Here is a 22624-nt window from a genome sequence, read left to right as displayed (position 1 = left end):
ATCACTAGAGTAAAAAAAGTTAATGATTACCTAATATTTTATCACATGGGTACACCATAATTAAGTAATGGTTCTATTGTTGGTTTTTATTTGCTTACTTACAATTAAATGTAAGAAATTATGCTAAGTACCCTTGTGTATAGACTTTTGATACTTATCTCTGATTATTTTCATTAGATCTATTCCTAGAAGTGGAATTACTGGATTTAAGGAATGAACATTCTTAAGACTCTTGATAAACACTGCTAGTTTACTCTCTTATCATTGGTATGTAAGAATGCCCATTTATTTCAACTTGTCTTCATTGAGATTTTTTTGTCATTAAAATAAAATCTTTGTTGATTTGAAAGACAAAAGTGACAAAAAGAATCTGATAGAAACCTTAATTTGTAGGGGCGCCTGGGTGGCGCAGTCGGTTAAGCGTCCGACTTCAACCAGGTCACGATCTCGCGGTCCGTGAGTTCGAGCCCCGCGTCAGGCTCTGGGCTGATGGCTCAGAGCCTGGAGCCTGTTTCCGATTCTGTGTCTCCCTCTCTCTCTGCCCCTCCCCCGTTCATGCTCTGTCTCTCTCTGTCCCAAAAATAAATAAACGTTGAAAAAAAAAATTTTAAAAAAGAAACCTTAATTTGTATAGGTTATTACTAGTGAGGCTAAACCTTTAAAAATTGTTTCTCAGCAATTTGTGCATTGTTTACATCCTTTTTATATTTTTCTATTTCAGAGATACTGTATTTATTATCGCTTTGTAGAAGTTCTTTCTCTGGGGGTTTAAAGCACTATTCCTCCTCGCTCTTTCAATACAGTTGCAACAGTTTCAAATAAATGGTTGAGGATAAAATTAATTTAGTATTCCAGTTTGTTTAAGAATCCCATATGCCATGCCTGAATTGTAACTTTACAAAAAATAAGTGCATTTTATTAATATACATAACACTAAAACAATAACATATTAATATAACACTAAAACAATAACATGATTTGTTTCTTTAATTTAGGATCTCACAGAATATCAGAATGATCATTATTAATTATAATCTGGGAATTTAAGAATCCCTCCCATAAACTTGCTTACTTAGTAGGTATTTTTTTCTTATTTATGTAGAGAGGTTTGCTAGTTTTTTGAATTTTTGGTCATTTGTATTTGAGATGAATAAAAATTTATTGCAGTGAGAATTATTTTGTTAATCACTTGCAAGTGAGAATCTATTCTCTATAAGATATGGTGCTAGACAGTAAGTAGAGACTATCAAAAGAGAAGGTATTAAGGAGATTGTTGTCAAATACACCATTCACACTGTGCGACAGGAACTTAGGTGTGTTACATGAATGTTAGAGGCAGTGGACAGTGTAGGAACTGAGAGGAGGGAGCAGGAAATCACTGTGGCCTGTGTGGGTAGAGAAGCAAAGTCAGATGCATGTTGTGGCAGGTCTGGACTTAGCTATATTTCAACATGTGTCATGGGTTTGTAGACAGGTATTTCACAATCCCTATCATGCAGATGGTTGACTTTGCTGCATCTTACCAAAATATATTACAGTTTTTTACTGTATTGTTTTTTTTTGTTTGTTTGGTTATTGTTTGCCTATTGTTTTTGGTTGTTTACCTATGTTTAGACCTTCGTCTTTGCTTCTTGAAATCACAATGTGATGGTAAACTTTGTGCCTAAGCCATCCCTTACCCTTGTGGTGCCATCCACTCCATAGCATGTTGGATGAGACCTACAAAATAGAGGAGAAAGATATTTCTAGGCAGAGGCAGTGTTTATGTAAAACCAAAGACTTTTTGGGAACTACTAAAATCACCAAAGCAAATGGAGAAAACCACAAGGAGCAAACACAAATCCACTTATTAGTATGAGACTATTATATTTCCAAGGGTGCCTTAGCCTAATTTCCCAGCAGATGTCTTAGTTTGTGAGCCTCTCACAGTATGGAATCCTCCTTATCAGCTATCTCTGCTGGGCTCCATGGGAGCCTGAAAATGAAACATAAACTAGGTCTCTCTGCTGCAGAGGTTTACCTAGTGGCCTGGTGGTAACTCTGCCAGAATATAAAGAAGGTCATGCACTTCGTGTGACAGTGATTCTAGAATCCAATTAAAAAGTTTAGTATAAGACGCAGTCGTTCCTACTTAATCCGATCACAGTTTAATGCAATCCTCTGCTTATTGCAGTCAGTGCCTTTGGAGCCAAATCAATTGCATGTCTTTGTTTCCACGTTTTCCTTGGTAATTTGATCACCTACAGCTGTTTGTTTTTTTTTTTTTTAAGCTCAATTGGGAAATCTGGCAATATCTTTTAAGAATTGCCACATAACATAAAACCAATAGAGAAACATCAGAATGACCAGTTTAAAAAACTGGCATGACAGAAGCAAAACTTCAGTTGTCTAAAATAGAAGTGCAATAGGATATGGCAGAGTCGAAGAAGAAAAGTTCTTGCAGAGAATCTTGACTCAACATCAAGTGATAAAATACTGTTGATTGTTTATCTGTATAATTATTCCAACTCACCTGAAGGTTGTATGTATGGTTGTGCTGCTGTTGGCATCATGAGGACACCAGTCTTCCAGTCAAAATGATAGAAATCATATTAATGCATTTCTCTGAAGCTAAAAGCACCTGTTAGTGATATAAATACCTTTTATTTGTTTTGCAAGGGCATCACCCTGAGCTTCCCATATGGCAAGTTGGCATTTACCTCATGAGTGATCATGGCATATTGCTGAAGGAAAGGCTGAGAAGGCCAATGGTGCAAAAATGGCCCCTTTTATTCTATTGGAATTTGAGTAACTCCAAATATGTACATGACTATTATAAAGTTTAGAGTAGACTCAGATGGTTAATTCTGCAAATTGAATGATTTCTGACTGTCCATAATGGAATAAGAGGATTACTTTGGTCTGTGCAAATACGAGTGAGATTGACAAGCTGCAAGTCCTAGTGATTGCAAATTACCTATTTCACATTGCTTTCAGAGCCGAGGTACCTGAGGATGTCTGCAGTTCTAGTACAAGTCATTCAAGGGGGGAAAAAATCCAAACAAATGTAAATTGATATCGATAGCCATTTTGAAAAATATGCTAAAGGGCATATGCCACAGTTCCTCTTTTTGATATGCCAGTCGTATCTGGGAGAACAGAGTGAGCTGCCCTAGTGAGGGTAACCTGTGGAGTCCTGAACGTGGTCTGTGTGGCACTTTTCAGGAAGGCTTTAGAAGTAGAGCAGGGCTGTGTCCTGTCCCTCCTTTACTAAAGTCAGCTAAGTCCAATTCCTCACTGTACTCATTCAGAGTCTAAGTGCTGGGCACCCAAGTATTTCATTTTGTCCCCCTCCACAGGGAAACATCAAACAGCTTTACTAGACATATACCTAACTTTAGAGGATGGGTGTGTGTGTGATACCAGAATGTGCCTCACTTCGGGGGAAGGGAGGGCATGTCTGAGTTTGGAGGGAAATGGAACTCATAATGTGATTCCCATCAGCATCTAGACCTTTAATCTATACAAATGAAATAGTATAATAGAATTCTAAAAGTAAAACAAATGCTTTGTTCTTAGTGAATCTGCCATTCAGAGTTGCTCTTGGCACCACATCAACTGTACTTGAAATGTCTTTAAGTGGGTATTTTTTTTTTGTTGTTGTGCTTTTCATCTTAACCCATCTTTCAAGTTGTTAGAGGAATAGGAAGGCTGAGCTCCTCTCAGAGTGTCGGGTCTGTACTGTTCCAAGGTCTCTATTTGCTTACTTAACAATGAAGAGCTCATCTTAATAAGTATTTTGGCCACACTGCATTAGAGTTTAGAGACTAAGAAGCAACAGAGTGCATTACAATGAGTTAGAGGTAGAAAGGAAAGAAATACAACATAAGGAAATGTTTGTAATGAAATGTATTACAGTTGCTACCAAAGTGAAACTACTGTCTTAGAGAAATCAGGTGCCAAAAAAGGGCCACAAACTGTGGAGGTGAAGAAATAATACTTAGTATTAATTGAACATTTACCAAGTTCTAGGCACTGTGCCATGAATTTCTCACATAATATTTTTCTCAACCTTAGCACATCCACATGAGTTATAAAGAGGAAAAAGAGGTCTTGAATGGGGTTGTTACACAGTAAGTGGCTCAAATTGTGATCTACCTGACCTCATGATCTTTTGCTAAGTTCTGGTGGATTCTTTGTGATCTTTTTAGATGTGCATCAAAATATTAATTTTTTTATCAAGAGTATAACTCTTTTTATATTTATTAGCATTTTCACGTGAATATGTAGAAATTCAAATCATTTGTTGGTTTTAAATCTTTATTTAAGCCTCTTTGGAGTATTTCTATCATTGGGAACTATGCAAGAATTTTGGAAAGACTTCTTCAGTAGTTGAGATGCATACTTTGGGAGTCTGAAGAGAAAAATGGAGGAATCCTGGTTTGTTCTCTGCTTCTTGACATGAAGTCCCTGTGCTGAAATGTTGCATTCAAAATGAGTTTTAGTGCTTGCTTCGGCAGCACATATACTAAAATAGGAAGGCTACAGAGATCAGCATGTTCCCTGTGCAAGGATGACACAGAAATTCGTGAAGCATTCCATATTAAAAAAAAGAATGAGTTTTAAAAATTATTTGGCCATATTTTCAGGGGTGCAATGTTTTTGTCTAAAGTAAGTCTAAGTAAGTCCTGTTGGGCAGGGACTGAATGGATATTCCGCTACCAAGAGCCCATATGACATAGGAGATACCCAAGAATGGAGGCTGTCAGAGCCCACCTTGCTCACTGTCACATGCACATGATCTCAGGGCAGGTGGGTCAGGGGACTCACGGCCTAAAGGGGTCTTTTCCATCAGAGAAATACTTCTAGGCTGCTGGTTATTAGCAGTCATTGAGGAAAACAGCCCTTTCTGATTTGTGTCTTTGTCTTCTTCCTCCTCCAAATGTGTGAAATATTGTGCAAATCGCCATTGGAATATAACAAAATATCTTTTGACTCTTGCCCTCTAGGAACTCAGAACCCCTAGGAAAGACTAGACACTGTCACTTGAAAAATAAGGTTGGAAGAAGAAAAAAAGAGTTTCTGGTCCCCTCCCTGTTTCCCTCAGGAAGTGGCCCTGGTGTCTTCTTCATGAGCACAGCAACTTAGTCCTTCTGTTCATTGATGTCTCCCCAGGGCCTCCACAGAGACACTCAGTATTGAAGGAATGAATGAGGTTAGAGGCGAGTAGGATTTAAAATAGTTCTTTTTAAGAGGAGTTCTATAGGTATGTGTTGAAAGAGCAGGGGAGGAAAGTATAAGGTCAGTTTGGGGAGAACTATTTTGAGTGAAGTGAAGGGCCATTGAAGGAAAATTTTCAGATACTGTCAGAAAAATAGGTGGGAGCCACATGTTGGAGAGCATTGAATTTCTGACCAAGGAGTGCCCAGAATCCGTGTTGTGTGTTTTCCTTAGGGGGTGATTAGAGTAGGAAAGTAGACCATCAGTGTGATTCAACTTCCCAAGCTTGGAAGGCAAATTGCATGCCCATCTTCTAAATTTTTGCTGCTTATGCAGGATAATTTTTTTTTTTTTTACTTGCACTGAGTTGATGGACTATTTGATATGAAGTCATTGTAATTTGCTGACATATACCACTACACTGTAGTTTGTGGCCATGATATTATTGAACCTCTTTTAGCTGATTTCTATCCCCTGTCACTTGAGGGACTCCTTGCCTGAATTATCCTTTTGCCTCTGCCTGATCTCTTTGTAGAAGAACAAACAGGGAAAAGGAAGAGAAGATAAATGAATGGTTGCTGATCTATGGAAATCTACCAATCACTTTAACATATCTAACTTTATTAGTTTATTACATTTAATATACATATCTTAATCCAAAGGGTATTAAAAATGCATGTAAATTTTTTAAAAAGGTGAACCCATTAGAGAAAAGGAAAAATAAAATAAGAAAAATAAAGGAAGCCGGTGGTGTTTGCTGCACAGAACACCTGCCACGAGGACTGGTACAGTTGTTAGAGGTGGTTACAAATCGGATTTGGGACTCAGAGCCTTTTGACTTCCAGTGGAAAGAGGGAAACATGGTGAGTTAGATGATTCACGGTGTTTGTGAGATAAAAAGAAATCAATTACCCAGGAGCAAGCAGCCCAGCTAGTTCTGGAACCTGAGAGAAAATTCTCCCACGAGTCCTCATAAAGAAGACTATGAAACATTTTTCTTTTTGGCTGCCAGTGGGAAGGGTTGATACCCTCTTATGAAAATGGAGGAGTCAGACAACATTCTCTGCTGCCTGGAAGCAGGCTGAGATGGTAGCTGGGCAGGGCCAAGCTGTCATCTTCAGCCCCTAAATACCTCAAGCAATACCTTTATAATGAACTCTCTAAGATATACTCTTTATCCCCTTCCTATCACAGCCTTCAGTTATTATGTTTAATATTTGTTTACTGTTTCTTCTTCCAAATAGCTTGTAATCTGCAGAAGGGCAGGGACTCTAGGCATCTTATTTATCTTTCATTTCCACATAGCACAAAACCTGGCATATATTAAGAGCTTCGTAGATATATATTGAAGATGGAGTGGAAAGAACTGGTGCTTAAAAGAGATCTTTAACTACTTACAAGCCTGGTCTCACTGGTTTGCTAGCTATAAAAATATTAGGAATGTTTACCAGAATGATTGATCTTGAAACAGCTGATGTTCTTCTTGCCAGTAATCAGATAGGATCAGTTTACCACACAACTCAGTTATCTGCTGAGTTCACCCTACACAGAAAATGTTGAGAGTAGAGTTTATAATCTGTACCTCACTGATGAGGACACAAAAGCTCAGAGAAGTTGAATTACAGATTTATTTCCTACTTAAAAAATAACCCAAAATGTATTTTAAAATCAAGACAATTTCATGAGCATATTGTATCACTTGGCTGTGGTACGTGGGGCAGCTACATCCCTACCCGTTAGTTAAATGTTAGGCATTTCTAAAATAATCAAGGTGTTTGTGGCAACCAGTTATATGGCTAACTTTTGTTTGCTTCCCTTTTCAAATATGGATTACTGCCATTCCTGGTGAGAGAACACATGTATCCATTTCCTGTGGTGGCAGATTAAGGGCTGTGTCCTCTCACCCTGCAGGGACACGGAATACAAAGGTTTGCAGCTCTCCCTGGATCAGATCTCAGCCTCTAAACCAGCCTTCTCCTACACCAGCAGCTCCACCCCTACCGTGACTGACAACAGGAAGGGGGTCAAGTCCAGGCTCTCCGGCTCAAAGTCAAAATCCAGGACTTCCCCATATCCTCAGGTCGGTGCACTGCCATTTTGCAACTTTCTTTTTTTTGTAACTTGGTTTGGTCTTGAAGTTGGGGAAGTATTAAAATGGTTTGTAATTAATTATCTGGTTGTAATAAATTTAAAACTTTATATATCTGGAAAACTTTCTAAAACTATCTTCTTCCTTCTCTTCTTCCTTTAAAATAGGTATGCTAGTAAAAATTTGAAATGATCTGGTGATTAACTGGTTTTATATGAAGATCATGAGAGACTCAGTTGTAGTCGGAACCATAACTGTTATTTCAAGGAGATTTATCCTAAAAATTTCCCCTCAAGCAAAATATGGAAAACTAGAGCTTGACATAGTCAAATTGATTTTTAGGACAGGGACTGAAGTAGAAGGAAATTAAGAGGTGGAGGCAAAGAATCAAGGATGCATTTCACCATGAGATTTGAGCACAGGAGAACTATTTTGGGAAATAGTCTACCAGATGGGGGTAAGGATAGGAAAAGAAACTCTCCTCTCATCTGTACAAGGTGATGAGCAGATAAGACCCAGAGGAGGTATTCCAGAAACAATGCAAGGTACAAAGATGAGTCTGTATTCTTGGAAGGAAAAAATTATTTTTCTGATTAGTCACTGAGATGTAGAAATTAGACAGTCTCAAGATATATGCACAACTCTCTTCTGGCTTGAAAGAAGTAGGACAGAACTGGGGATCCCCTACTGCCAGGACCCTGTGACCATCTCACCTCCTCTGTCCTTTTCTGTTTTTTTTTTGTTTATTTATTCATTTTTTTTTGGGAGGGAGGGAGGGAGGGAGAGAGAGACAGAGAGAGAGAGAGAACAAGCAGGGGAGGGTCAGTGAGAGGGGAAGCAGAGAATCTCAAGCAGGCTCCAGGCTCTGTGCTGTCAGTTCAGAGCCTGACATGGCACTCAGACTCATGAACCATGAGATCATGACCTGACTGAAGTCAGACATTTAACCAACTGAGCCACCCAGGTGCCACTTGCCTCTTTCCTTTTCTCTGTGGTGCCACATCGCTGGAGTAACTCAGGAGATAATTGCTGGGCTTATATAAAGCTAAACTGGATTTTGAGTCATTTTGTCAAAGTGGTCTTTATCATTTATGTTTTAAATGTATTTTTTAAGCAAAAAATGACTAGTGGTTACAGAAACTGTTATTTCCTTACTTATCAGAGCTCTATTATTCTGTTGATTTCTACAAATACATATACTATTTGAGAAAATGTCATTCATTGAACTAATGCTCACTAAGAAGCTACTATTTGCTAGATTATTTTAGCAGCTTGGTATATAAAGATGAGAAGATCATGAGCCCCAAGAGACTTATGTCACACAGTTTAAAATCTCTCACAGAAGCCAGATCTCTTCACTCTGACAAAAGGGAGAAAGTAGGTATGTGATACCCAGATAGTTTTCAGTGTGCACCCTCTGTTATGAAGACTGAGCACTTTATGTAAAAAGTACATTTTAGTTAAAGTCACTGTGGAGGAGGAGTTGCTTCTTTTTGTTAAACATCTCAGAAGGTTTTCTTATTACAATCTTGTACCTTGGGGAAAAAAGTTTCACTGTCTCTTTTTACTACTTGGAAGAATGGATTATGCCTTTGGGTAATTCCATCCTTAAATATACAGGAGTGCTGAACACACAGAGGAAAGAGAAATTTAAATTAGGAAATGCTAAGTTAAGAAATTTATCCATTTTTACACAGTAATTAAGGTGCAAAAACAAAGTCCCCCCATTGGACTTCCAAAAACTCATGAATTCTGTTTTCCTTTTAAAAATTTTTTTTAATGTTTACTTTATTTTTGAGAGAGAAAGAGAGAGAGAGCATGAGCAAGGGAGGGGTGGAGAGAGAGGGAGACAGAGAATCCAAAGCAGGCTCCAGGCTCTGAGTGGTCAGCCCAGAGTCTGATGCGGGGCTCAAACTCATGGACTGTGAGATCATGACCTAAGCTGAAGTCAGACACTTAACCAGCTGAGCCACCCAGGTGCCCCTGAATTCAGTTTTCTTGCATGCACAGCTCTAACGTCTAAAATGTCTATTAGTTTACTCTAATGGTAGACTACTCATTTTTTTTTTTTTAAATCTTGTAACTGTCAGTAGACTTCTCTTTGCATGTGTGGTCAGGGAGGAATTAATTTGAAAGTGCCTGGGTGATTCAGTCAAGTGACTCTCGAATTTAGCTTAGGTCATAATCTCACAGTCATGAGATCGAGTCCCACATTGGACTCTGCATCAGGCTTGACGTTGGGCATGGAGCCTGCTTAAGATTCTTTCTCCCCCTCTCTCTGCCCTTCTCCTGCTCTCTCTCTCTCTCTCTCTCTCTCTCTCTCTCAAAAAATGAGAAAGTTATACATGTTCCCTAGTTTAAAAGTAATACAGGAGAGTTGAAAATAGAAAAAACACTTCTCTTGCCTCATTTTCCCTCTCTAAAAATGCACTTTCTTCTAGAAGTATTCTGTGATGTATAAAAATCATGCAAATGCACACACATAATGTCCGTATAGGATTTCTCTTTATGTTGTGTGTTCATTTTTGTGGCTAATACTTACATATATGTAGTCCTTGTAATTTTGGCCATATGTCTCATTTGAAATCACAGTCATGAATTAAGTTTACTTACCATTTATGTGCCTAGTAAAGGTTATTCTTTAATTGTGTTTCTTTAGATAGTCATGGTGCTAGGTCAATCACTGACTGAGTTCCTACTGTATGGGCTACTAATATGTAGAGATCAGAAATGGAACTCACAGTTTATGCTCTAGGAGCCACTTCTATAGACAGATGAAGGAACAGACGTTTGCAGTGAATTGTCATGGGGATGAGCATAGGGTCTCCCGGGGGCACATCAGCAAAGCATGAAATCCAGGGCAAACTCATCACTGTTTCTGCTGGAAGAAAGCAACTTGGTAGTATCATCTTGGATTCCAAATCCTCAGGAATGTTAAAGAAAAAAGATTAGCTACTCAAAAGTCTCATTTGTTTCAAATTATTCTTATATAATAAAGGGATACTTAGCTTTTAATTTTCATGCTTCATTGCTAATATGTGTCTTTGGCTCAGTAGATGTTAGCTGAGCACTGAAGGATGCTATGCTGGCCATTGTGGTGAACAAGGGTAGCAGGTGGGTGAAAGGTGCTAGAATATAAAGAAGTGGTGTAAGAAATGTCGTTATGTTTTGCAGTACAGCAGAAATAACACATGAGAATAAGTAACGTATAAGAAAGAGATGGTGTACACAAAGGGCTTCATGAATGATGTCAGCTGCGTGGACTATAGTCTGGATGATGGGGGAATGCATTGTGCCTGACCTGGCTTTGAGAGTAGGATTCAGGTAGACAGGCATAAGGGAAAGGAGAGGACACTTCAGAAAGACCAACATTATGAAGAAATACAGAAAGGTGTTGTGATTGGGACTGGAGGTGAAGTGGGGAAGAATTTGTCCCTGGGGATGAGGACGCAGGGTGATATGTTTGGAAGCACTGATTGGTGCCAAATATCTGCCAAACCAAGGAATTTAATTTGTTTTGGGGAGAACCAGTAAATTTTTTTTTTTACTTTAACCAATTTATACACACTTTATTTTTTTAAGTGACAGAAATAAAAAAATTTTAATATAATTTATTGTCAAATTGGCTAACACACAGAGTGTAAAGTGTGCGCTTGGTTTTTGGGGTAGATTCCTGTGGTTCGTCGTTCCCATACAACACCCAGTGCTCATCCCAACAGGTGCCCTCCTCAATGCCCATCACCCATTTTCCCCTCTCCCCCATGCCCCCATCAACCTTCAGTTTGTTCTCTGTATTTAAGTCTCTTATGGTTTGCCTCCCTCCCTCTCTGTAACTATTTCCCCCCACTTCCCTTCGCACATGGTCTTCTGTTGAGTTTCTCAAGACCCACATATGGGTGAAAACATACAGTATCTGTCTTTCTCTGACTGACTTATTTCACTCAGTGCAATACCTTCCAGTTTCATCCACATTGCTGCAAATGGCATTATTTCATTATTTCTCATTGCTAAGTAGTATTCCATTGTACATATAAACCACATCTTCTTTATCCATTCATCAGTTGATGGACATTTAGGTTCTTTCCATAATTTGGCTCTTGTTGAAAGCACTGCTATAAAAATTGGGGTACATTTGCCCCTATGTATCAGCACTCCTTTATCTTTTGGATAGATTCCTAGAAGTGCTATTACTGGGTCGTAGGGTAGTTCTATTTTTAAATTTTTGAGGAACCTCCGCACTGTTTTTTGAGAGTGCTGCACCAGTTTGCATTCCCACCAACAGTACAAGAGGGTTCCCATTTCTCCACATCCTCGCCAGCATCTGTTGTTTCCTGAGTTGTTCATTTTAGCCACTCTGACTGGAATGGGGTGGTATCTCAGTGTGGTTTTGATTTATATTTCCTTGATGATGAGTGATGTTAAGGCTCTTTTCATGTGTCTGTTGGCCATCTGGATGTCTTCTTTGGAAAAGTATCTATTCATGTCTTCTGCCCATTTCTTCACTGGATTATTTGTTTTTTGGGGTGTTGAGTTTGGTAAGTAAAGGTTTTTGAACAGGAAATGAGCGCATTAAGGTGGCTGAAACAAGGCACACTCCTCATTTAAATAATCCTGACGCACATCTGTGAAGGTCTGAACTAAAGTTCTCTACGGAGGTAAAAGGCATTATAGAGGAAGAATGGATGAAATTCTTTGTATCCTTGGCTGCTTGTACCTCTGCTCCTTGTAGAGATATTTTGATCATTAAAGATTTATCTTGAAATTGTGTTTTAAAGCTTGTTTCTTGTAGTTAGTGACACACTTATAGTGAATTTTCCTTCATGGGTTAACAGAGCCGTAATAAATGCATTTTCAGTTCCTAAATGATCAAGCTTCTGTGTTTAATTTTAAATACTTATTCCCCTTTTCTCAAAAATAAAATGTTATTTCCATGTTCATATATTTTTAGCATGCAGATTCTCATTAGAATTTTCAAGAGGCAGTTTCCAGAGGAAAGCTGAGCTCACGGGGTAACTTCTTGCTCCTCTTATTAGTTATGTAAATGGTGATTTAATGATTCTATCAATGTTCTCTGTTAGGCTCTTTGCTCTCTTATGTATTAGGCATATCTAGAAATTTCTCAAAGATGTCTGATGAACGTCAATCAGTAACACTGCTTTTTGGAATTATGTAGGCACCTTCTTTTAACATGTGAGACATGCATAAATTGTGATTCACTGTCACCACCCAGTTTGCAGTAATAGATGAACCTTCAGTACCCTCCTGGTATGAGATGCTCTTGGGAATGATTTTAGACCTGATTATATTATAGTCACTTAATGAATGACTCAATCACCTTTGTACCTCTATGTATTACTCAGGACAAGAAAGGTCAAAACAGAATTGTTTTGAATGGTTTTGGAAAAATTGTTGTAGGCAATGTTATAGTTAATTTCCAAAGATTCTGCACAGAGCTACTGTGCTTCTGTATAGCGACAACTCTGTTAAGTCCTGGGGATACATTGTGACAGTTGTATTTTATTGGTATTGGGTTTATATTCATGAAAATAACAACTTGTTTTTATGGTTCTGTTGAATTAGAAATGTAGAGTTTATGGAATTTATTTTTCAGACCTTATCTGTTAGCGATTGCTACAATGTTTTTCACCTGTTTTTATGGAACGAGTCATGGCTACTCTAATATAGTTGGACGTTCCCTTGCCATGGTTTAATCATGTCAATCATGAATAAATTGTCTCCTTAGTCCCTATACCGCCCCCCCCCCCCATTCAACCTCCTGATTCCAGTTTCCTTTTAAACTTCTCATTATGGCATGTTTATAGTTGTTATGTTTATTATAGACAGTGTGTGCCCTCTTGTTTTATTGCATCATCCTGCCCTCCTCTTGCTTTTTCCCTAGTCAGTAATAACCAATACACTATATAATTCTGTAATAACAGGGCATGCGTAAGACTACGTGTGCTTCTGAAAACTGAAAGTATTTAATGGCTTGCTACAGATACACTGTAACACTTGCAGGTTTTACTCCACATCTGTTACCTTAAATAATCCCACAGAATCCTCTTAATTTTCACTGCCAGCAATCTGGCTTCCTTTTGGTAAAGGTAAAAACTCTCTCTCTGCCAAGGTTCTTTCTAGCTTCAAAAATGCACCAGTGACTGTTATGCCAAGAACCTGACTTTTTTTCAGTTCCAGAGAAAAGAAGGACCAAAGGTTTCTCAAGTATAGTACTTTTATGACTACCAGGATAGACATCCCTTCATTTCATGTTTTATAGGTAGCACGAAAACATGTTATCCTTGACCATGAACAGCAAAAAGCTTTCAATGCATCTTTCAAATAAATGAGGTTATCTTCCTAGAAATTCTCATTCACATTTTCTGGCCATGTATAAACTTGAGATTAGTCTCCCTCTCTTATAGCAATATCAGGAGAATATTAGAGTGGAACTTTTTGGTATTTTTAGACCCTCTTCATAAATGAAACTCTGAGTATTATTTTAGAAAAAATTCTGCTCAGGAAGGTGAGACCTCTGTGTTACAGATTTGTTCTTTGGTTTTTACTAACTCTTACATTTAGTTAAATAACTATTATGTACACTAAAATGCTAAAGCTGGGTCCTTAAGGAACATGTGCATGGTCTTGCTGGGGAGGCAGGGCAACATTTTAGAGAAGAATTGTCAGCTGTGGGACCCTACGGCCACAGCTTCTGCCTTTTTATTCCCTTGGCACGTGGTTGAGACAAGAGCACAGTGGTGTCCAGGATTAATGGATGGGTGAGCCCATGATGGTAACAGAGTAGGTAGAGAAAACAATAGGGCAGTGATGAGACATATCAAGTTCTGGGGATACAGTCCTTGCCCCAGAGAGACTGCTTACAGATTCATTGGGGGAGATAAAAATGTAAAAAGGTATTTAAAACCCGGTGTAGTATAAAATGGCATGTGATGTGCACTGAGGTCTGACCTGCTTTTCCAGCAGTGGACCGGAGGTGGGTGTTGGGAGCTGCCAGTGAGAGAACCAATGGCCTCTAGGCCTAGAGACCTCACGTGTCATGAGGAGTTATCAGCAGGTGCAAATGTATCCCTGTTTGCAAGGTTTGCAATGGGGCTATGGGATGACAGTTAATAAAGCCTTTTTTACCTCATGGGTGTTCCCTCAAGGACCAGACCCATGCTTGATCTCCCAGCTGTGCTTTTCTATCCTCTCACGCATTTACCCTTCTTCTTGCGTTTCCTGTGTCCTAGGAGTTCCCTCTCTCTGGAGGATTACAGTGGTATCTTAATTCCCACTCCCACCCCCACCCCTGACTTTGGGACATTTTCCTCTACAGTCTGCCCTGCTTCCCAGATTGACCTTAAAAGACCACCAATCATGTCAGTGTTTGGAGACCTGCCAAAGCCCTAGCTATTACTTAAGGTCACCTGTAATTGGGTCCTAAATTACCTGAACCCGGTGATGCAGCCAGATCAGTCTGCTCACTATTTGCTGGACCCCTTGTCCTTTCCTGCCTCCATGCTTGTGCTTGTGTATTTATTTCTGCCTGCATTGCCTCTGTTTTTCAAAATTCTTCCTATCTTCCAAGGCCTAGGTTGAATGCTACCTCTTTCATGAAATTTAACTGGATTATATTTCTCCTCTGGATCTCTTTTTAGAATAATTTATCTTTTACTGCCTTTCTAGATATATTGTATCTTCTCATGTCTACTCCACCCCCACCCCGGCTTCTAGTATGTGTCTTCCACATATTTACTCACTAAATGTTAATGGAATGAATGAATGAATGAATGATTACATTAAAAAGTGTGGGGCTACCTTGTTGGTTGCCTGTAGAGGTATAAAAACTCCAAGGAGGGAAAACATTCTGCTACTAAGGAATTTATAACCTACGTAAAGAGAAAAAAGATAGACATGAAAACAGCCTAAGTATAGTTTCACAGATGCAAAATCCTGCAGCACAAATCAGACACTTAGGTGCTGAGGAAGAATTAGATGTAGGAGAGTAAATTAGATGCGTTGCAAGACTAACACTTTGGATAAGCATTTTCTGGCTCTCACTCCAGGAGCAGAGAACCATCCACATTTCAAGCAGACTTTCTAGTCTCCATGTCCCCACTGTCATCTTCAATGCAACAATGAAGATATGTGACAGCTGATATTTGCGTGTGTGTGTGTGTGTGTGTGTGTGTGTGTGTGTGTGTTACAAAATAATTTCATTGACATTGTGTCTGCACATAGAATACCTTTGGAATGTCTCTCATCTCAGAGACCTATCTTTCTTTACAGAGTCAGCCCTAGTTCTAGGGCTCAGTCCCCACGATCAGTGGATACTTCCTACATCACTCTCTTACTCTTCATTTAATAATCAATTTGCACTTTTTTATTATAGGGAACAGAAAGTAGGTAATATGGCTGCCAATCTGTTGGCTCAGTTCTGTGACACTGCCAAGAATATCTTGGGCAGCCAGTCCTTTGTCCAGACCCAGAGTAAACCCACAGAAGACCCAACAGTGCTGCAGTAAGGGATTGGAGCAGGTGGCACCACCTGGACCCATCTAATTCATGCCCATCTAATCTGCCAGCTCTAGGTGAAAAATCAGAGGGTGAGGGAGAGCATGGGGATGGAAGTCATTCTGGCTCATGTCCGAAGTCCACCATGGAGGAATATCACCATTAAAACTAATGTTACTGGCCCTGGAAACCCAGAATTTACCCAGTGGGCTAGAACTATTTCTGTATTGACTGTGCAAGTTGGGATATTCTTTTTTTTTTTAATTTTTAAAATGTTTATTTATTTTTGAGACAGAGGGAGACAGAGCGCGAGTGGGGGAGGGCCAGAGAAAGAGGGAGACACAGAATCTGAAACAGGCTCCAGGCTCTGAGCTGTCAGCACAGAGCCCGATGCAGGGCTCAAACCCACGAACCGTGAAATCATGACCTGAGTTGAAGTCAGACACTTAACCAACTGAGCCACCCAGGTGCCCCAGCAAATTGGGATATTCTTGATCATTTACAGCTACATATGCCATGACATAAAGGACTTAATCAAATGTTTCTTCTATGTTTATTACCTCTTGAAAATCTTCAGTGCAGGAGTGCCTGGGTGGCTCAGTCGGTTGAGCGTCTGACTTCAGCTCAGGCCATGATGTCGGGGTTTGTGAGTTCGAGCCCTGCATCAGTCTCTGTGCTTGACAGCTCAGAGCCTGGAGTCGGCTTCACATTCTGTGTTTCCTCACTCTGCCCCTCCCCTGCTCTCTGTCTCTGTCTCTCTCTCTCTCAAAAATAAATAAACATTAAAAAAAAAACTTCAGTCCAATGAAAATGCCTGCAAAATTTTAGGACTTTACCTTTCGATTTCCAAAAGGATGTGGATTGTGGATTTGATGGTTTGGGAACAGCTCTCTCCATATGGAACCCTATAGGAGATTCCTTATAGAATTACATTGGAGGAAACCTGGCCTCCGGTCCAGGGTGCTGATTCCTTTCCAGCTGCACATCAGCCTGACAGCTAATGAGATGTCAACTATGGTTACTTTTCTGTGAGAAAAACGAGTGAGCCAGATCCCAGAAACATTTTTATAACTGTGGGGGGTGGATTAAGAGAAGACCTATGACGTTTCAAACCATACTTGAGACACATTTAAAAACTTCCCATGTTTCTACTTAATGAAATATATAAGGGAATTTACAGGTACGAAATATCTCTCACCAGAATATTCTTTGAGCTAAAAACAACTAAAATGTGGATTGAAGTTAAAAGCAATATCACAATAAGTAATAGTTATAAGTGGAACAAATCATAAAAATAATGAGAGAAAATCTTGTGAACACATTTTTAAAACATTGATTTTGAGAAGCTGACAATTTATATTATTTTCTAAATGAAGGAAGAAATGGCCAAAATATTTAAAATTGCTAAAATTGCATTTTGAGTCAGTGCTTGCTTTCTAATTGTTTATGGTATGAATAGAAATATTTATTGCTCAGTTCTTCCAGTAAGACCATTCTTGACTCTGGGATGTGACTCCATTGATATATATTTTTTTAATGCATTCTCTAATTTTTCTTGAGGAAGTTTTTTAAAGCTTAACTCTTTAAGAGCTATATGCAGTTAAGCTGGATATCATAAGAAAAAATCATGAAGATTGTTTTCCAATGCTAAATATTTTGCTACTTGTGTACAAATTATGTTATACTTAGCCTTTCTTGATATGTAGTCAATACAGAAATTATTCTTACTGTTGATTAATATGACAATCAATTAGAAAAGGTGGAACAAGAAATTTCTACCTACCACTTGTAGGAATGCAGGAATGTAGAAAGTAATGCCTACTTGACGTCCTCTTTGCAGTTAGTTATGACTTCTGGGTGGTAAAATTTTTCAAGTTAAAAACGGATTCTATTATTTCCCTGATGTTCTGTTACATTATCACAGGCACGTGTTTTCAGTCAGCTTCTCAGATTAGCAAAATAACCTGCATAATTGTAGTTTTAAAATGCATTTGATTTTGATGTTAGTTTTTCTCTTACCCTTGTGTTTATCTTTGAGAAAACCCCTGACAATCTCCAATTTGTGTAAGCCAAAGTCATTCTTTATAGTAAACACAACTCCTGTTTGAGGGAAGCATCCCCAGCAGTGGGGGTTCTTTTAATGGACATGCTGTATTACTTTAATCTAACCCTTTTACCATCTGTTCTTCCCATAACAGTGAATGAAAAAAAGAACATATTTTATGTTTCAGGGTTACATTAGTAAAAAGTAAGATAAAAGTGATTTAAAAGCATGCATATGTTCTTAGTACAATGCAGTCTGCATCTGTGATGTTTTTTCTCATGGTTCAGACACAAATCAAGAGGAGAGCTTCTCATGCCTGATAGAGTGAAAGTTTTTCATAGAAAACAGGACTTTACCATAAGAGGGTCTCTCTCTATATTTTACAGCTAAAAATGATAAAAACCTCAATGACCTGCCAGAATAAAAATAGATAACTGTAACATCTATTATTGGAACATCTGGTATCTTTCCTGAGTTGGGTCATTGCTGCCACATCCAGATGAATGCAGAGCACCTGTCTGGAACATCCTGTTGAGGCAGGAATGAATCTCATGACATTAAAGGGAGACTATCTGTTGGTGTGATTGTGGTGGAAGAATGTCTCTGTGATCAGAAGACATCACCCAAGGGTGTGTGGAGGTAGTTTACTGTAGGGTTTGAAGACAGCCTCCTTGTGAAAACATGCTTGGGGACCATTACTGCTTAGAGGGTAGGACACTGTTGTCTTGGTAGCTAAATACACATGTCTAGATGAGTCTGGGGAACTGGAAGGAGCAAGGGCTCTGGAATTGCATCTCTCCTCTTAAACTTCATAGTCACGTGACCTTGGGCAAATTTTTCTCTTAGCTTCATTTGCTGCATCTGTAAATGGATTAATACTACTTTTTTAAAGTTTATTTATTTTGAGAGAGAAGAGAGAGAAGAGACAGAGAGAGGGAATGAGGTAGGGGCAGAGAGAGAAGGAGAGCGAGAAACCCAAGCAGGCTCTGCATTGACAGAAGCCAATTCAGGACTCAAATTCATGAACCGTGAGATCATGACCTGAGCTGAAATCAAGAGTTGGACGCTTAACTGACTGAACCACCCAGGCGCCCCTGGATTAATACTACTTTTAAGATGTTGGCATTTAATAAGATAGTGTCTGTGGGATCTCAGCATAGTGACTGGCACATAGCAAGTATTTAGTAATACTAGCTATCATTGTTATGGGTATTAGTTAGCAAATGCCAATCACATAGTCAATTGCCTCTTAATCAGTCACAGTTCATTTCCCCTTCCTAAGCAACTACAGTATTAATAGAGCATATTGGCTCTCTGAACTCTTAAGCTATATCATTTTTCTTTCCATTCAGGGCTGGGTCATTGTCTAACTTGCATTAAAGTTGTGTTCTGTGCACTATGTATGTTCTATTCACTAGTATAAGGGTGGGGCTGTATTTCTCATATCATCATGCATACTGCTTTGCGAATAGTAGGCACTCAATAAATATAGAATGGATCACAGGATGAATTATTGCAAGAAGTTCCCATTGGATGCACATTAAGTCCCAGCTGATGGCTTAGACCTTTAACCAGATGAGGTATCAGTCTCTTCTGGAAGGGATGATTCTTTCATGAGCTGAATCCCAAAGGGGACCTGGGGGATATGGCTGTCCTTTGACATCCATTTCTGGCAGTCGTCCAAGCTCTTTGCCTGCCAGCTTTAGCCCACCTTTGGTGGGTGGCATTTGGCTTCATGTTTCATGAGAACAAGGGCATCTTTCATTTGACTCATTTTTCAGTTTGCCAACATCAATGCCTGTTTTGAAAATTAAATTTTAAATAAGAAATAGGGATAAATTAAGGTGCAGAGTATTCAGAATGATGACAGATTTTCTTAAAAAAGAGAAACAGAGATTTCAGTAAAATTAACCAAAAATTAATTTTCAGTAAACTTTCTTCATTTGACTGATTAAATAGGGAATTAAATCAGTCACCTTCTTAGCATTAAATATAGGAAAAAGTGCTGTTACTTTTTCAAAGGAAGAATAGCAGATATTCTATAGCTCCTAAAACATTGTTTTGTTTTACTTGAAGATAGTGTAGGTGCCAACAATCGCTGGAAGAATCATCTACAGGACTTGCATGTATTCCCATCCATCATGATCCCATTATCTCTCCACCCTTAAAGCACAACTTTGGGCTTTTAATCAAAGCTTGAGCAATAAGAACCAGTGGTACTGGGGCGCCTGGGTGGGCCAGTCGATTGAGCGGTTGAGCCTCCGACTGTTGGTTTTGGCTGAGGTCACGATCTTTGTGAGATCCAGCCCCACACTGGGCTCTGTGCTGACAGTGCAGAGACTGCTAGGATTCTCTCTCTCCCTCCCTCTCTGCCCCGCCCCCACTTGTGCTCTGTCCCTCTCAAATAAGTAAACTGAAAAGAAAAAAAATAACCAGTTGTGGGGCAGGTGGGTGGCTCAATTGGGTAAAGGTCTGACTCTTGCTTTCAGCTCAGGTCATGATCTCACACTTCATGGGATCGAGCCCTGCATTGAACTCTGCGCTGACAGCACGGAGCCTGCTTGATAATCTCTCTCCTTCCTTCTCATTGCCCCTCCCCGCCCCCACTTGTACTCTCTCTCTCATAAATAAATAAACTTAAACAAACAAACAAACCAGTGGTACCAAAATGTACTTCAGCTTTGAAAATCAGAGTATTTGGAAGAAAAGGCCCTAGTGTTTAGGTGATTGGCCAGTGGCCTGATTTCTTTTTGCATTTGGGAGGTTGATTTCTTTATCCTTTAACATATATATTTTATCTCTTACATAACTGTAGGGTCGTACTGAAAGATATGGCCTGTAGATAATGCAGTCTCGGGGGAAAAATCATTTTTATAAGATGGTGATGTGATAAACATTCTTGTTTACCCAAATGAAAGTTATTAATTAAAGACATTTACATGATACATATATAACATGTTTGCATTTTAAGAGTGCTTTGATATATATTATTTGATCCTTGTTGCAATCCCATAATGTAGATAGTCTGTGCTATTCTGCAGATGGGACAATCAAGACCCAAGGAAAGTGATCTTTTCTACAAGCCACACAGTAGTGCATAGGTATACTGCTACATAGTCACATGATAGTACATCAGGGTCCTTCCATGTCTGAGTCCAATGTTTTTTCTACTGCACTCCATAGTTGATAATTTTAAATTACATTTTAATGCATAGAATATTAATAGTCAGCAATAACAACAAAGATGTTTATAAAATTAAGTTACAGCTTTGTGGGTCAAGTTTCCTTTTCTTCAGAAAAAAATTTCATTTAATGGTTTTGTGTCTATTTTCTAATGAGGCATCAATGTGCTATATAGGGCTTTTTTTATTTTAAAATATTTATTTTGAAATTATTTCATACATAAGGAAAAGTTGCAAGACTAGGAATTATTTCTGTATACTAAACCTAGGCTCACCAGTACTTAACATTTTGCTTTTTTGCTTTATTATTTTCATTCTCTGTTTTCTTCTCTATCTTCCCTCATTTGTTTTCTCTGAATCCTTTCATAGTAGGTTCCATATGTGATGCCTGTTTACTTAAACCTTAACACTTCAATGTGTATTACTTGGTATAGTGATTCTTTAGAAGTAGGAAATTGCAGCTTTTGTTAGAATTGCCAAATTCCCCTCCTTAGATGTTGTATCAGTTGCCATTCTTACCAGCAATATGTGGAATGCCTGCATCCCCACACTCTGCCAGGCCAGTATGGTCAAGCTTCTGAAATTTTGCTAATTTGATGGCTGAGAATTGGTATTTCAGTGCTGTTTTTTTAAATGTTTGTTTGTTTGTTTGTGTGTGTGTGTGTGTGTGTGTGTGTGAGAGAGAGAGAGAGACAGAGAGATGGGCAGAGGAGAGGGAAAGAGAGAATCCCAAGCAGGTTCTGCACTGACAGCAGTGACCCCCACCTCAGGCTCAGTCCCACAAACCGTGAGATCACAACTTGAGGTGAAACCAAGAGTTTCACTGAGCCACCCAGGTGCCCCTTCAGTGCTGTTTTAATTTGCATTTATTTTATTAAGAAGTTAACTATCTTTTCATATGTCTAAGAGTTATTTTTATATTTTTCATGAGTAGTCCATTCATAGCTTTTGATCATTTTTCATTGTGCTTTTTTTTCTCTTTCTAGCTTTTGAATTGAGAAATTGAATTTGTTTTGATTCTCTCATTTTTATGAATTTAGGTGTCTAAAGCTGTGTATCCCATAAATGAAGATATATAATATATATGAATATATGATATATAATAATATATATAATGATATATAATAATATATATAAATACATCATATATATTATTATACATAATATATATGATATATATCATATATATGGATGTATATGATATATAATATCTTCATTATTTCTCCCAGAAATTCTATAATTTATTTTTGTATTTGCCTATTTCCCCCAAGAGTTACTGAATAATTTTTTTTAGGTGAAAGAGCTTTATAAAAAATTTATTTTTTATTCATCGTTTTCAATGTTATCTGTGATATTTATACTTTGTGAAATTAACTGAGACTCTCTTTGTGAACTACTATTTGATCAATTTTGATGATTAGTCATGTACACCAAGATTTATTCTTTATTATCAGTGTGTAAGTTTCAATAGATAGCCCTAAAAGTTAACTAATTATTCTTTTTAAGTCTTCTGTGGTCTTTAAGAAAAAAATCTAGGGACGCCTGGGTGGCTCAGTCGGTTGAGCGTCCGACTTTGGCTCAGGTCACGATCTCATAGTT

The 22624-nt window shown here is 38.5% G+C and overlaps 1 protein-coding gene and 1 non-coding gene across 4 annotated transcripts in view; both read left to right on the top strand.

Annotated features, from left to right (window-relative positions):
* Nucleotides 1-22624, top strand: part of SIM1 (SIM bHLH transcription factor 1) — a 70413-nt gene that overhangs the window by 33245 nt on the left and 14544 nt on the right. For all 3 annotated transcript variants that reach the window (XM_040474257.1, XM_040474256.1, XM_040474258.1), the window contains one exon: nucleotides 7111-7279. In XM_040474257.1, coding sequence (XP_040330191.1) covers nucleotides 7111-7279 — 169 coding nt within the window. The remainder of the gene's footprint in view (nucleotides 1-7110; nucleotides 7280-22624) is intronic.
* On the top strand, nucleotides 4484-4587 carry LOC121030104 (U6 spliceosomal RNA). Its single transcript, XR_005790056.1, has one exon. It is a non-coding gene; the product is annotated as a U6 spliceosomal RNA (small nuclear RNA).

Source organism: Herpailurus yagouaroundi, unplaced genomic scaffold (genome assembly GCF_014898765.1).
Source record: "Herpailurus yagouaroundi ecotype Mexico unplaced genomic scaffold, PumYag 139, whole genome shotgun sequence".
In the NCBI taxonomy this organism is placed as follows: Eukaryota; Metazoa; Chordata; class Mammalia; order Carnivora; family Felidae; genus Herpailurus; species Herpailurus yagouaroundi.
The sequence above is the reverse complement of the archived record's forward strand: the minus strand, read 5'-3'. Positions and strand labels throughout refer to the sequence as shown.